The sequence below is a fragment of the Cheilinus undulatus genome, linkage group 10 (assembly GCF_018320785.1).
Source record: "Cheilinus undulatus linkage group 10, ASM1832078v1, whole genome shotgun sequence".
Classification (NCBI taxonomy): domain Eukaryota; kingdom Metazoa; phylum Chordata; class Actinopteri; order Labriformes; family Labridae; genus Cheilinus; species Cheilinus undulatus.
Window position 1 is genome coordinate 2,974,333 of NC_054874.1, and position 16,287 is coordinate 2,990,619.

Genomic DNA, 16,287 nt, shown 5'->3' on the forward strand with positions numbered 1-16,287 from the left:
AAGTAGGGGTCCCATGGAGGTGAGCAAAATCACAGTCCATTATTGAGTTAATTTATAACCATAACCTGAATAATAACAACTTCTATCAAGGCAACAAAAAAGTAATAATTTTATATATTTATGCTGTAGTACAACACGCCTTTTCCTAAAACAGAATGACCTTTTTAGGTGCTGTTAACAATGTGGATGGACACATTAAACTAACCCGTTTGAAGAGTAATGCCAGACTTCATAGCTAAGCCGTAATGTGTGCAAATGTTAGGACACCAGAGAGTAAAGTAGGAGCAACTGTAATAACGCAAGGAAAACAAAACATTGAATAATTACAGAATAAACTTGGCAAAAATGTCTATTATTGGAAGAAACAATTATGGAAAGTGTTAAAAGTGTGACAAACATGGGTCTAAAGTGGCAAAATATGGCTCACAGTGGTAGACAACTGGCTAGAATGGGCAGAGATGAGCAGCAAGAAGGTTAAAAGTAGCTGTAGAGTGGCAAAGATTGGTTAAGAGTGGCATAAAGATGTTAAAAGAGGCAAAAAAGTGTCAAAGATGGGTCCTAACACGGTAAAAGGGGGTTTAAAAAGTGGCTTTAAAGTGGCTAAAAGATGTGAAAAAGGTAGAAAAAAATGCATCAGAAATTATGGGTTAAGAAAGGAAAAAAAGCTCCATAGATGTTAAATAATAACAGTGAAAGGCGGAAAAAAAGTGTCCAGAAGGACTTGAAGTTGCAAAAATTGGTTTAAGTGGCAAATATTAGCAGATTAAAATAGTGAAAAGCTGTTAAAAAGTGGCAAAGAATGGACTAAAACTGGCAAATAAGAAATAGGTTAAAAAGTGGCAAAAATTGGTTAAAAGTTGGAAAAATGGCAGTTACAGCGGTGAAAAACTGTTAAAAAGTGGGTTAAAAGAGGGTTAAAAAGTGGCAAAATTAGTCAAAAGTGGCAAAAAAGGGCAGGTAAAGTAGTGAAACGGCTTACAAGCAGCAACAAAGAGCTGCTGTGGAAAAGAAAAGTTCACTTTTGAGGTTGAAAACCACAGAAAAAAATGCATGGAACTACAAATCTTATATAGCAGAAATAAACCTTTTAACTTCCTTCATTCGTGGCAGAAGCAAAAAACAAAAAACAAATCACTGGCTGTTGGGAATGGCTACCAAAACCTTTTCAGGGTTCATACTAGAATACCTTAAAGGGTCTAATCAGCTGGTGCTATCTCTGAACTCACTGCTTCTGTCTGTTGGCAAATCCTCTCGGTGTGACTGCCAATGATTTTGGACTTTCAGTGTAGCAAGCAGTTCATGATAAAGGGTTTCTAGTAAAGACTTGATTTTCTCAGAGAGGATTATTTACTCTTGAATTCAGGTTTCCTTTAAAGACTGCTGACCAGGATTGCATTATAGCTGAATGAGTTCCAATCCTTTTTCTCTTCACATGGAGCGTTTTCCAGCTAACGCTAATTCCTGCTGAAATACCAGTGAGCAATACTGCTTAGACCACATGCAGTAGTCAGAATATTCCTAGTACCAAATCCAGTCCTGTACCTACAGGTAATGCTAGTCTTAACAGTCTGTAAACAGTCAGTGCAGTAGAGTTTCCTCAGGGAACCAGTTTAGACCTGACCACCAGACTTTACATAAAGGTGGCATCCATCGTGGTTAGTAATTAATCTTGACAACAGATCACGGGTGCATTTGTGTTGAATCCCGGTCTGTTGTAGCATCATCTACTTGTCCACACGTGGAGCACTGTAACAATCAGCTCCCTGTTCTTCTCCTCACTGGACTTGCTGCTCCTGCTCCTCATGACTGGCCTTTAATTCCCATTGAGAGCTAACTTCAGGGTTTGATGTGATCGTAGACACTGATCTGAGTAAATTCTCCTTTTCTCCACAGTGCATAGACTTCTTTAAATTTGGTAAGGGTGTTTATGACGACCTGCGCCGCAGACTGCCCCTCTACCCATCAGACTTCACAGATGGTAAAAATGTCGATGTACTAATCTTCCTTATAAAAGGCAGCTCTTTGTCTATCATTCCTTTTTAACGGTTTCAATCATGCAGCATCCCACTTTCTAAATCCATCCAGGTATCGTTGGGAAGGACCGGTCTCTGCTGAAGTACACCACCACTGCTATCTTCCTCTACATTGCCATCCTGCTGCCCGCCATAGCCTTCGGCTCGCTGAATGATGAGAGCACACGAGGAGAGATAGGTCAGGGCCGCACGCTATAAAATTATTAACTATTAACTACTTAATCGTCAGCAAACTAAAGCGCTGACGTTTGTTTGTTTTTGACAGATGTTCAGAAGACGATTGTTGGCCAGAGCATCGGAGGAGTGATTTATTCTTTGTTTGCCGGCTCTCCTCTCGTCATTCCTCTGACCACGGCACCGCTGGCCATCTTCATTAGTGGTATGTATTATAGATGGGGACTACAGGTGTTAACAGTGAACAGAGCCTTGATGCTGATTCTACAATTAAAGTTGGGGCAATGCATAATAAATAAAAACAGAATGCAATGATTTACAAACCTCATGAACCCGTATTTCCTTCACAGTAGAACATAAACGACGTGCCAGAATTTGATCTGAGACATTTTACCATTTCATGAAAAATATCGGCTTATTTTGGGAGAGGAATGTTGTCCCATTTTTCTCTACAGTCCTGGGTTTTCTTTGCTGGAATTTTCCTTTTCTGATGCTCCGAATGTTTTCTGTTGGTGAAAGGTCTAGACTGCAGGCCGGCCAGTTCAGGACCCAAACTCTTCTCCTGTGAAGCCATGATGTTGTGATGGATTTGGTAGAGGCACTAATGCACCCCCATATCATCAGAGATTTCTCCAGATTCTCTGAATCTTTTGACAATATTATGGGCTGTAGTTGGTGGGATTTTCAATGCAGTTTTTTTCTGGCATTGTTCCACAGTTTTTAGATGCAGTTGGTGAGCATTTGTCCATCTTTACTCCTAAGGCCGGCCACACACTAGACGATTTTTTAATCTGAAATGATTTTAAAACCGTGGGAGACCACAGACTTCAGGACAATTTCCAAGGATTTTTCATCTTTAATCCTCTGAACGCACACACTAGACGACTCAGCCAGACTGTCAGATCACTGGAGACCACACACCTGCTGACCTGCCTACGACCTCGCGTGATCAGGTGACTTCAGAAAAAAAAACATGGATGTCTGTTGATACCGTCTTGCTGTCTCTCCACAACAGGCTGTCCTGGTGTGTGCTACAGGTGCAGCAACAATCATAAAACAAGGGAAAGACTCAGGATGAAATCCTGGCCGGAATTAAGTTAAAGTTGTGTTTGTGGTTGTGAGCAGTGAAAGTACGTTTGATTTGTCTGGTGACGCTACTCGGTGTGCTCGCTCTTATTGGTTGTTGTGAGTACTCCGTGAGCAGCACTGCGACCTAGAATCATAAATATCAAACGTGTTTGACATTTACGATTCAGGGTCTGGGAGGCTACGACGCAATTTGGAGCAGTAAATGAATCGTGTTGACACCACACACATGCAGACTACTCTAAAATGCTCCTTTTATACCCAGTCATGTTTCTAGAGGTGGGAATCTTTAGGCACCTCATGATTTTATTCGATTATGATTCATAGGGCTATGATTTGATTCTTAATAGATTATTGATGCGCTTGGGTGTTTTTACATTTCTGTCGTTCTCACTGTGTCAAACATAATACAAACATTACATTTGTGTTTAGACAAAAAGAGCTAAATTAAATTTCCACTATCCTCTTATGGGAGACGTGTGAAAACTGGAAATTTACAATTGCACTGAACCAAAGGTAGCAGCATCTTTTCCTAGTAACATATCTGAAATTTCAAACATAAAAATGTCCTTTTTCACAGATGAACAACTGGTAATCTGTCTTGCTGTTACACGCTGCATGTCAGGGTTCCTCCTTTTCTTTCCCGCTATTCCACGGTATTAAACATTTAAATTATTATCAATTATAGGACACTTACAAATTGATTCAGAATCTTCCATCTCCTCATGATGCATCCAAGAATCATTTTTTCCCATCTCCATCATGTTCCTGACCTGTTGCCAGTTGACCTAAAAGGTTGTAAGATGCTCCTCCAGCTGTTTTCCATTAGTACCACTTATTTTTCCAGCTTTTTGTTGCTCTGTCCCAACTTTTTTGAGATTTGTTGCTGCCATTAAATTCAAAATAAGCTAAAATTGGTAGGAATGGTAAAATGTCTCAGTTTCATCATCTGATTTGTCATTTTTCTTCTATTGTGAACACAAATGTGAGTTTTTGATTGGATTCTGTTTAATTTACATTTTACAAAGCGCCCCATTTTTTTTGGAAACGAGGTTGTACAGTGATAATAAGAGCTGCTCTTGACCATAATGGACTCAAACATCTGTATGAGGTTCTTCTGTGTGTTTTAAAGTCATCAGGGGCATCTGTGACGACTATGACCTCGACTTCGACGCCTTCTATGCGTGCATCGGTTTATGGAACAGTCTGTTCCTCATCCTCGGAGGCTTATTCAACGTCAGCCTGCTGATGAAACTTTTCAAGCGGTGAGTACCGACTTAAACACAGCAGTAAGACCATACTATAATATATATGAGTAAGTTTACAGCCATGCACGGAGAAAGGACGCTGATAAGAGGAGAATATCTGTTGTGACTTCCTGTTTCCAGCTGTAAATGTTCATTTTCCTCATTGTGCTCTTTCTCTGTCCCAGCTTTGATTTCACCTTGAACGTGCTGTTATGTCTCGATCCAAAAGACACCGTTTAGATAAAAAATGAATGAAGACGCCCTGAATTTTAACAAATGTTTTGCTCCTGTTATCTCCCAGCTCAACAGAAGAAGTCATTGCATTGTTCATCTCCGTGGCGTTTGTGGGCGACGCCGTGAAAGGCACCATTAAAAGTGAGTCAAGGTCAGACTACATTAAACATGTTTGGATGTTTCTGCAGCAGAGTGGTCTCTCCTCTCTGCATGAGGAATATGAATGTTCTTTTTTATTGCCTGTTAGAGTCAATGTAGCCCTGCAAATGCACATATCTATCACAGAGTCTTTAAAGAGGAGCAAAGCATGAAATCAAACAAGGCCCCACTGTGCATCGCAGGAGAACAGACCTGCTGTAATAGAATCCAGTCTTTGCCAGTGCTTTACGTTTCTCACAAAGGGTTATCTGCAGACAGGAAATAAATGTGCAAGCATGAGATGGATTCTTCAACGTCTACTGGCTGTTTTCTGTCAAACACATCGCTCAGTAAAGCTGATAGAAAGTATTAAAGGTGGTCAGTGTTGACAAGATAAGACATCCTGGTTAAAGGCTTGGGTTTGTTGCAAAACGTCTCTATAAACTTGCTTTTTTTCCTTTTAATCTGGAATTAAAAGTTCTGGGACAACGTTGGCACATTTTGTCATGTTCAGATTTTCATACAAAAACAGCTGGACTGTCCCTTTGTCAGTGGAGACCGTTTCTGCTCCCATTCTTATCCTGATTTGTTCAGGTTGTTGAATGTTTTCAGAAGTTTTTTATGGTCATGGGCACCCAGAACATTCAGAAGGATGCTCTGTCAAATTAAAGGTCACATATTATGCAAAATGCACTTTTTCAGGCTTTTTTAACAAAAATATGTGTCGGTCTGTCCACAATCCCCCAAAGACTCAGAACAATCCTTTCCCTCCCACCCTCTCTTTCTCCACCTTTCAGAAAATGTGTGCTGAAACAAGCCATTCTCAGATTTTACCCTTGTGATGTCATGTGGGGAGTTAGCCCCGCCCACAGGTTTGGTTGGCACTACCTGCTTGGAAGAAAGCTCCGCCCTCCTCTCCTGATTCTTATCCTGAGAGGAAGATCGGCAGAGCCACATCCATTGAGCCAAATCTATTTCCTGAGGGGGCGGAGTCAGGGGTGGAATCAGAGAGCTCATTAACATTTAAAGCCACAGACACAGAAACAGCTCGTTCTGAGCAGGGCTGAAACAGAGGGGTTTTTAGACTTGCTCAGCATGCTGCCTCTGCTACCCAACCTCGGATGAGCAGAGGACGGATAAATGCATCAGCCTTTGAGGCACTTTGAATGTCTTTGTTTACCTATGTTAGATCAATATTCTGTGTCTAAGAGCCAGCTATCCTTTATAACTTTTGCAGTTTTTCAGCACTACTACTATGGACCCGTACTGGCCACCACAAACAGCACCGTTGTTCTTCAGCAGATCACTGAAATCCTGGAGAAGGCAAACAACCAGACGGTGAACAAGCTGGACCACCTGAATGAGACTGTGACTGTGACAGAACATGCAGGGAGTCATCCCCTCGTCTTCCTGCCTGAGTCTCTGGTCCTCTGCACCAGAGAGAGACCCGTCCTCTGTCTGCTGCTCATGCTGGGGACTCTGTGGTTCGGTTATGCCCTCTACCTGATCAAGAGGAGGTAAGTCCACTTAAATGACTGTTGGCATAATCCTTTAAACATCAGCCTGCAACACAAACAAAAGGTGTGGTTTTCTGCTGTAACTGACTGCATGTCATCAGAGAACAGGACTGCAGTGGCAGCATGGGGCCTCCACATCTGGATCCCCTGGTTTAAAATGAAGATACTTAAATACAGAAGTTACCATTATGTCAGATAGTACTCTATTCACTGTGAACCCTCAGGAAAGAGTTTTGCAGGCTCTTTGTATTTCACAGATGTTGCCATAGAAACAAACAGACTTCTGGTTCCTGCATCTCTGTAAACATATGTAAGTGGAGTGCAGATTGCCTAGCGCGGTGTTTCTCCAACCATTTTTCCTTGGAGCCCCCCCCTTACATGTACCTAAGAAAGCGGTGCCCCCCCAGGACAGTAAAAGTAAAGAAGAAGAAGAAATCTGACACACTGCCACCAAAAATCAGCATAGGTTTTAAATGTTTAACTGATAAAACCCTAAAAAAGACCTATGCATGCTTTTATTATCAAAAGGCATGCGTATAAACTGCTTTATCACTGCTTTATCATGATTTTAGTCAATATTTGCACATCTACTTTTGGCAGCCTCAGAGCAGACAAAGCCTTGCACTTGGGGTGGGATGGGGGGGTCCCAGACCCCAGGTTGGGAACCAATGCAGGGGTCATCAACTCCATTTTCACAAGGGCCAGCTAGTTCTAGCTCGACACCGTGGGGTCCGGATATTGAAATAAACTGAAATAAAATCAACATTTTCCTCCATTTAAAATATCGTTGTAAAAATATTAATTCTTTCCCAAATTAATGGAACATTAAGCCTTTAGCAGTAAGATCAGCTCATGCAGGAAACAGAACTGTGAAGTTTCCCAAAGAAGGGAAATTGCTCTCTCAAAGACCGAAATTTTTGTGAAAAACTGCAGCTTTAATCAAGATAACAAATGTGTTTAGCATGCCAAATTACAGAAATCCTAGTGTGCTTCTTGTCTGATAAGTGACGGTTTTCTTTAGACTTCTAGAAAGAAAGGTAAACAATAGCATGCCATGTTTTTGCCCTTTCAAATTTTCTGGATTCAATAATCCTCTGAGGGCCAGATGAGAAACTGTGGGGGGCCTGATGTGGCCCTCGGCCTCCAGTGGATAGGTCAGGCCCTGTCTACTAAGGTTGAGCCCTCTATGGCAGGGGTTCTCAATCTTTTCAGCCCGTGACCCCCAAAATAAAGGTGCCAGAGACCGGGGACCCCCACTGTACCTGAAGGTGGTTGAACACAGCCACGCACATTCATGAACCATTCTGGGACCCAGCCAAGCTGAGGGCCCATGGAGGCCAGCAAAACCATGGTCCATTGTGAAGTAAAGCTGTGAAAACCATATTTTATATTTGGCCTCAATAACCACTCTTATCAAAGCAGCAAATATCTATTTTTTTTCATTTGTGTAGTAAAAAGCCTTCTTAAAAGAAAATAACTTCTGTTCAAAACATATTTAAAATGGTTGAAAAATTGCTTAAATTAGTGAATAATGGCATAAAATGGTGGAAAAGGTGTTGAAATTGGATTTTTAAAGAACAAAAATGGGTTAGAAGTGGCAAAAATTAGATAAAAGTGGCAGAAAATAACCAAAAATTGAGGCACAAAAAGCAGTAAGAGGGGATTAAAAACTGGCTGAAATGGCTTGTAAGTGCAAGAAATTGAGGGAAATTAAGCGGACTGGGATGAAAAATTGATATAAACTTGCAAAAATCTGATACATGTGGTTGAAATGGGCAAAAAGGGGTGTAAAAAGTGGTTAATAGTGGCGATATTGAAGCAACAACGGGTATAAAGTGGCAAGAATTGGTTTAGAAGTGACAAAATCAGGCAGAAAAAAGTGGTGGAAAGGGTTAAAAATTGACACAAATGGGTTTTAAGTGGCAAAAATGTGCTAAAATGGGCAAAATTGGTGTTAAAAAGTGATGAAAAAGGGTTAAAACTTGGTAAAATTGATGTAAAGTTGCAACAGTGTAATTTAAAAAATATTTTTAGTTTTTTTAAGACATCTGAAGACCCCCTCTTGGTGTCTCGCGACCCCCAATGGGGTCCGGACCCCAAGGTTGAGAACCCCTGCTCTATGGCAGTGGTTCAAGTCCAACCTGTGGCTCCTTGCTGCATGTTTTTCCCCACTCATTACTTTAATTTCCACCTTTTTTTTCACTACCAAAATAAAGAAAGCCTAATAATTATTCAAAAAACAACCTCCTATTACTTCCTTCATCTCTACATTGAGATGCTTCAGCATCTCTTAATGAAGTTCAAACTTTAATGGTCACATCTTAACCAATCAGGCATGATAATTAGATACATGGTTTAAAAGGCTTTTTAATTGCAGCTAATCCCGTCCTAATCGTAGAGATGTAAAATAAGTCCACCACTACTCCTCAACGTCTCATTTCACTTTAAAAGTTCCTTTCTCTGTTAATAATCTTCAGTCTACCTAAAGTTCTTTATTGTCTTTCAAAATAAAAGCAGGGCTGTTACAAGTCAAATAAAATCACCCTACGGATCAGAAATCCAACACGTAGCAAAAGAAGTTTTAAATGCTAAATAGTGGAATTTAAAAAATTGACAAAAAGGAGAATAACTGCAATTAACCACAGAAGAGTTAATTGTTTGGCAGCTCTACGGTTGTGTCTGTTCCCCTCAGTGATGAACTGTAGGAACCTGACTTCATTTCATCAGTCTTGGAGAGTATCTACCATAAATAAAGCAATATTTCCTGCAGACTTGTGGCCTGTTGAACATTTTCTCTCCTCCTCAGCCCGTACCTGAACAGCAAAGTGAGAGAGGTGGTGTCTGACTGCGCCCTGCCGATCTCTGTGGTGGTGTTTTCCTTCATCGGCTCCTACCTTTTCCTCGACATACAGCGTGAGTACGCAGCTCTGAGAGACAGAACCTCCCCTGAGACCTGGTCACAGTAAACACCTGTCTCTGTTCTTATACACTCTGTTGGCAGCAAAAACAAGGAAAACATTCAGTTCTGGAGAGCTTTCAGAGTGTGGGTTCTGAGACTATGGGGGTCAAACACCATCCTGAATGTCTGGAAACAAAGCCGACTAGCAGCACAGCTCCCTGTTCTGATTCTTCCTTTAGTATGAAATGTCTTTTCACATGTGAACACTTCAGCTGATATACTCATGTTTTCTTTAAATCCGTCTCTTTCAGTCCCTGTGTTCAGTGTCCATGATGGCCCCATCTTTAACTTCCCTCCGTTTGACAGACTGTCAGGCATGAACACACTGAGCGCCGTCGGGCTGGGTTTCCTCCTTGCATTGCTCATCTTCATCGATCAGAACATCGTCATCTCCCTCACACATGTACCAGAACATAAGTAAGTTCTCATTTTCCTCTATTTCCTCCTTTGACTGCAGAGAGCATGCTAGAGCATTGTGTTCCCTATGTCTCTCATTTGCAGACACATGCTGCTGTATCTGGTGATGAACTGTATTCGTGCTGCTGCTGCAGTGTTTCATTGACAAACCGCTTGAATCTTTTTGCTCCTGCCTGTTCCAGGCTGCTTAAAGGGACGGCGTTCCACTGGGACTTAATGCTGACTGGGTTCATCAACATCCTCATGTCCTGTCTGGGGTTGCCATGGATGCACGCTGCCTTCCCACATTCCTCTCTACACGCCCGTCAGCTGGCCAAAGTGGAGCAGCACGTAGAGAACGGACATGTCTACACGACGTGAGTTTGGACGAGAGCACGGCCGTGCATGATGATAACAAGATCTGAGTCAGTGAAAAACCACTCTTAGACTAAAAGGAGTGTACCTGCTGATCAGAGGAGTTGTGATAGGAGTTCAGTTCACATACTGAACCAAATAAAATAGGACTTATGAACTATTCACACGGGATTAGTATTACCTATGGACCTCTGGTCATTCATAATAACTTCAGTGGACGTTTGTTTTGTTTTTTTTTTTTAAGATTTATTTTTGGGCTTTTTATGCCTCTATTGACAGAGAAGGACAGTTGACAGAATCTGAAACTGGGATGAGAGAGATGGGGGGAGACATGAGGGAAAGTGGCACTGGTGGATTCAAACCAAGTCGAGTGCATACATGGGGTGCACCTTAAACCACTAAGCAAACTGCACCCAGATGTCTGTGTTTTTTAATCCCATTCAAATCAACCATGACTGTGATTTGCAGAATAAAATTCCTGGGCAAATTACCATCCATATTTCAGCAAACAGAGGTCCACAGGTAAAACTAATCCCATGCGAATCAGCATCTCTGTAATTTAGGATGGCAATTCAATTTTTCTGTGATCCGTGTTTCTTTTTCTGCTCCTTTTATTGGTTGAAAATAATAATAGAGAAAGCATAAGAGATTGTTAAAGTTTTGACATATAAATAGTGTTTCAGCTTTATTTTATCATATTTATATAATCTCTGCACCACTGCTCTCTTCATACTCAGTCTATGCTCTGCTTCCTACAGATTCATTTTGCAAGCGCCTGATCTTATATCAGCCTTATTTAGCTGTGCATCTCATGCATAACACAATTACGATTTGAAATGTGTCGCTCAACATTCAGTGGTTGGTCTGCAACAGCTGATCTGTGCACAGAGTTTTTCTGCATGCATAACAATCCAGAATTTATAGCGTACAGAATAACAACAGCATCACCTGAATAAAAAAACATTAAAAGTAACAGGAGAGGTTCATATTTAACATTACACGTCTCTTTCTTTCTCGTGCATTAGAGGGATGCTTGACTTTCAGTCTTGCACTGGTGATTTACACAACCTCGATGTCTAATGGAAGAGTTAGAGGAGACTGTTCACTGGTTTATTAGTCATGGATCGTTTGTTACAGATCCAAAAGTGTGAAAATAAATGTATAGAGAGGGGAAAAACACTTAAGTGCATGCTGTCTACTGTAAACTCTGATTAACAGTCTGTATAGGACACATGTAGGAAACGCCACCTGCAGAACCCGATGTGCACAACATTGCTTTTTTTTTGTACAAATATAGAAATAAAAATCCACTGTGCATTTTCATAGCTGCAGCCATGCAGCAACCTTGTGTTTTCCTGCAAAAATGTCTTGAAATTTGAGAACATTACAGACTTCCCCTATCCTGTGTGAATGCAACTGCACCGGTGCGAGAGGGGGTGATTCACAAATGATCAGAGGTCCACAGGTAATACCAGTCCTGTGTGAAGTACTTAAGTTTGGGATACTTTTTATACCTGTATCCTGACACAAATTCTAACAAAATTTTTGTATATTTGCAATCTCAATAAAAAAAAGAAAAAGAAGAAAAAAAACATAGCACCGACAGGAAACCTGCCAGGCTGAGAAAATTGTCATCTTATTTAAGCTTATAAAGGTCAGGCTTTTACTGTTTTGATCACACAGCAAGCACCTAGATTAAAATGCAGCTTGCTTGGAAATAGTGGAAAATAAGAGCAATTAAAGCCAGACTGGTCTGTAACGACTGTTGAGAGGAGTATTTCTGTATTTCCTGTTAAGTAGTACATTAACAATCGTTCTCTGTCTTTGTCATGGACAGGATCGTCAGTGTAAAGGAACAACGTCTGACCTCTCTGGCGGCGAACATCCTGATCGGTCTGTCTGCCTTCATGCTGCCCATCCCTCTGCAGTGGATCCCGAAGCCCGTCCTCTACGGCCTCTTCCTCTACATCGCAGCCACGTCCCTGGATGGGAACCAGATGGTGGACCGCATGTGCCTGCTGCTGAAGGAGCAGGTGAGCACGGAGGACAGCGGGGGTCGATGGGTTGCTCTGTTTGCTCCAGAACACAGACCTTCATAATGGCAGCTCTTAAAAACATAATAAGAGGATATGTAATATTAGAAAAATGGTTTGAAAATTCTATTAACAGTGTCAAACATTCCTGTCCCTGTCTAGACCTCATATCCTCCCACCCACTACATCCGCCGTGTGCCTCAGAGGAAGGTCCACTACTTCACCGCCCTACAGATGATCCAGCTGATCATCCTGTGTGCCTTTGGGATGTATCCTCTGCCCTACATGAAGATGGTGTTCCCTCTGCTCATGATCCTGCTCGTACCTATCAGGTAAGATTCCTTCACAAAGACACAGCAACCTGAAACTCCTCTAAGCTTTAACCAAGGAACTGCAGATGAGAATACAAAAGTCAAAAAACAGACAACAGCAGATGATTAGCCAGCTTGAACTTTTCCAATATGAAAGCTAGTTTAATGTATGATTGAGCCTATTCACAGCAAGGTGCTGTCCCTGTCCTCTGCACCACAGCATGGACCTTTGACTGTCGGCTTCAGAAAGAACCCAGCATGATCGAGCAAATTCATTTGATTGGATATCTTTAAATGTATATTGAACAAAAAAAAACTCACCATATATCTGCATTTGATACAATTTGAACTGAAACTCACCAGGAGACTGCCATCTTTTCGGCCTGCACTGTTAGTGTGACGCCACAGCGCTCTTTGGTCTGTGCTATTTATGGAGAGACCATCCGTTTCAGGCTGGAAACTTGTTTTGCTGCCGTGTGCTACGTCCCTCTAGTTAAACCCCTGTGATTCTTCATAAGTCTTAAAAAACAACTTTAATAAACCAAAAAGCTTTGCAACTTCAATAAACCTCCCAACAAGCAGCCTGAATTAGTACCAGGACTTTTTCAAAATAAAAGCTTTTTTTTACAAATGAAAGGACTTTCCTCATAGAAATGCTAAAGTGGGCTTTTACTTTGAAAAGGAAAAAACTATGAATATACTGTGTTTATTTTTCCTGCGACATTTTGTGCCATGTGAAAACGGAAAGCTTCAGCAATATTAGAGATTTAGAGGACAACTATATCAAACAGACATATTTTAGCTCATGGCTTTCATCAGGATTGTCAAGAAACAGTTTGCAAACACTCTACCAATGTAAATATGGCATTCTAGCATTGTGCTGTCTATTTTTGCTGATAACAGCTCGCTGTGCATGGAGAAATTTTTCAAATTCTTTGTTTAAGACTCTTAATGTTTGATTCTGTTGTTGTCACTTTGGTTGCTTGCTTGTTTTCTCTGTGTGATTGTGATATTGTCCCGTTTTGGCTTTTTTCTTATGTAATTTCTTAATATTGTACAGTGTCTTTGAGTTTTTGAAAAGGACTCCTTAAATAAAATTTATTATTATTATTATTATTATTATGACATGCATTTGGGCCATCACACTACCAGTGCAGACTAAAACATGGCAGCCTCCTGGTTTGTAAAAGTGCAGAAATTGAGTGAGGTTTTTTTTTCTGTAAACTTATAAGAGATACAGATATTTATGCAATAAGATGAATTTTCCTGATCATGTTGGGTTCCCTTTAAAGAAAAAACTCAAGACTGTGAGGGGGGCATGCACTCAGTGGCTATAGACCAGAGCAACCCATCCGGGTACTTCGCCCAAACGATGCCAGCCCCGCTCCTTCTGGGGAAAACATTCCTTCCAAAAAGGGAATTAAAAGCTTAAAATATGCGTTTAACGGTTATTGGGAGCCAAAATCTACTGGCCAGTGAGATATGTATATAATGTCGGCCATTTATGAAAACACTTTTGCGTCATAACAATATGAAATAAAATTATAGATGTACATGAGGGTGTGTTCAGGCTCCCCTCACCAAACTGGACAAACAGTCCCATCTTGTGACTGGAGATGTCATAAACCAACATCACATAGCCCACATGTGCTGGATTTTAACACTAGAATCTGGTTAATAAGTTAGTAAACGTGTGAAAAAGCTGCAGAGAGACTACAGCTCCTGATGTCACAGAGCCATGGCTAGCTTAAAGTCATTAAGATCACCAATTAGCCCACTTCAGTCCTCTCTAGCTTCAGCCCAAAGACACAGAACTCTTCTTTGACACTCTTTTACCATTTGAGGACAACAAAACATGCCTTAATTTGTGGCTTTTAGGGCACAACACACAACAAAATGGCTTTTGATTGTGCTTTTTCCCCTAAATAGAGGCACTGTCACATTGGAAAACAGTACATTGTACTGCTTTTATCTGTAGCTGATCTGCTCAGATCCAAGGGCTCCAAACTTTGTAGCAAGTCCAGATCATTGAAAATATCAATACAGTGTTGAAATCTGTGTTAACATCAGCAGGATAAATGTAGGATTCTGCAAAAACATAAAACAAAAGTGGAAAGGATTTATTCAAACAAAAGATTAAAAAGGGAAAAAATGCTTACTTTATATTCTTAATGAGAGTCCAAGGAGAAACTAAAATACAAACGCTAAAAATCCAAATCCAGAAAGTCCATACACAGTATAAAAACACTAAAGATCACTGGGAATATTTATGGGATTAGTCAGACACACAGAGTGTGCAGAGACATGATGGACTGACAAAGGCCAGGATCACAGAGAGGGGGTAACTAGACACAGGTGAGACCGGGACAATCAACACAGGTGAGAGTCCTTGCACAATCACAGCGGAGGGAAACTCCAGGAAGTAAACATCAGACACAAGGAATAAGGATTACAAAATAAAACAGGAAACACCAAAAAAACAAGAGAAATATTAGGAAACATGCAGGAACACATGGAAGACAGGATGACAAATTAACACCAAATACTGGAAACTAAAAGTTGAGACACTCTAGAAAACTATAAACACCACCAGCTAAATGTGACACAAATAGCTGAACTACAAAATAAAACAGGAAAACACCAGGAGATAGACACAGGAGTCTTTATGAAACTCTGATAATGTTGCAGCTTTAACTGACACGTCACTGATTCATGCATGAAACATAGATGTGAAGCTTCATCTCTATGTCTCCGTGTTCTCTCAGGACCAGCGTGCTTCCCAGAATAATCGACGCCAAGTACCTGGACATCATGGACTCCCAGCACATGTAGACCAACGTAAAGAAAACTGGATTTTCTCCACCTGGAAGGGAAACAGACTAACAACCCAGCGACTGCCTTACTCTCTAAACCAAATGCATCTGGACTGCAGGAATTCTTGACTGTTTGCACAGCTCAGTTGTTTTCTCATGATGCAGCACAGTAGGCAGTCGTTTCTTCACATGCAGTGTTCTGGTTAGATATTTGTGAAGGTTTTTATTCTGCCAGATTCTTTTAAAGTCACACTCAGTCATAAGCTGGTAACCAACAGACAAATGTACTTTTTTGTAGTATTTAAGGTCAATAATTTCCTGTCATTTAGGCGTCGTGTTGAATAGAGTGGCTTCTTTTGTGTTAAAGAGTGAAGGATGTGATGATTTCTGTACATAGCTTCAATAAAAATGCACAGCCATCTGAGTAAGAGAGGATGAATTCACAGTCTGAAACATGCAGCGTGAAGTGTCATCTTCCATTGGATTTAATAAGCATGCCAAAGCCAGATGTTCCAGATGTTACAATGCAAAGGAGAAGACACGTAGCATAATAATACTGTAAGTATAACGGTAATTGGTTTTCTTGTGATTAAATCGAGTTGTTGTCAAACAATAAAAGCCCTTAAATGGACCTGAGTGAACTTTTTACTGCACTGAACCTCTGTGGTATCAGCTGTAAAGGCTAAAAGAGACATCAGCTGTTCAGACATCACAGAGACAGAAGCACTGCTGTAAGAGGCAGAGGGAGATCATGGAGCCATCTCTGCCAGTAGAGGGCAGTAGAGGCTCATCTTTATCAGGCTTAGTTATTCTCTCCTGTGCATGACAGAGGGAAACGGAGACTGTCTTCTACTGCAGTGGTTCTCAACCTTGGGGTCGGGACCCCATATGGGGTCGTGAGACACTGAGAGGGGGTCACCAGATGCCTCAAAGAAACTAAGAATATTTTTTAAATTACACTGTTGCCACTT

The 16,287-nt window shown here is 40.9% G+C and overlaps 1 protein-coding gene and 1 long non-coding RNA gene across 3 annotated transcripts in view; one reads left to right on the plus strand and one right to left on the minus strand.

Moving 5' to 3' along the window:
- LOC121516823 overlaps positions 1 to 12,142 on the minus strand; it is a 142,995-nt gene extending 130,853 nt beyond the window's left edge. Inside the window, exon 1 of the long non-coding RNA XR_005992510.1 lies at positions 12,027 to 12,142. This is a non-coding gene — a long non-coding RNA (uncharacterized LOC121516823). The remainder of the gene's footprint in view (positions 1 to 12,026) is intronic.
- LOC121516820 (sodium bicarbonate transporter-like protein 11) overlaps positions 1 to 15,947 on the plus strand; it is a 57,949-nt gene extending 42,002 nt beyond the window's left edge. For both annotated transcript variants that reach the window (XM_041798236.1, XM_041798237.1), the window contains exons 9-20: positions 1,894 to 1,978; positions 2,086 to 2,211; positions 2,299 to 2,412; positions 4,426 to 4,558; positions 4,842 to 4,915; positions 6,150 to 6,429; positions 9,236 to 9,342; positions 9,640 to 9,805; positions 9,988 to 10,161; positions 11,997 to 12,192; positions 12,355 to 12,524; positions 15,269 to 15,947. In XM_041798236.1, the coding sequence (XP_041654170.1) occupies positions 1,894 to 1,978; positions 2,086 to 2,211; positions 2,299 to 2,412; positions 4,426 to 4,558; positions 4,842 to 4,915; positions 6,150 to 6,429; positions 9,236 to 9,342; positions 9,640 to 9,805; positions 9,988 to 10,161; positions 11,997 to 12,192; positions 12,355 to 12,524; positions 15,269 to 15,335 (1,692 nt within the window). In that variant the 3' untranslated portion in view covers positions 15,336 to 15,947. The remainder of the gene's footprint in view (positions 1 to 1,893; positions 1,979 to 2,085; positions 2,212 to 2,298; positions 2,413 to 4,425; positions 4,559 to 4,841; positions 4,916 to 6,149; positions 6,430 to 9,235; positions 9,343 to 9,639; positions 9,806 to 9,987; positions 10,162 to 11,996; positions 12,193 to 12,354; positions 12,525 to 15,268) is intronic.
- The last annotated feature ends 340 nt before the right edge of the window (positions 15,948 to 16,287 follow it).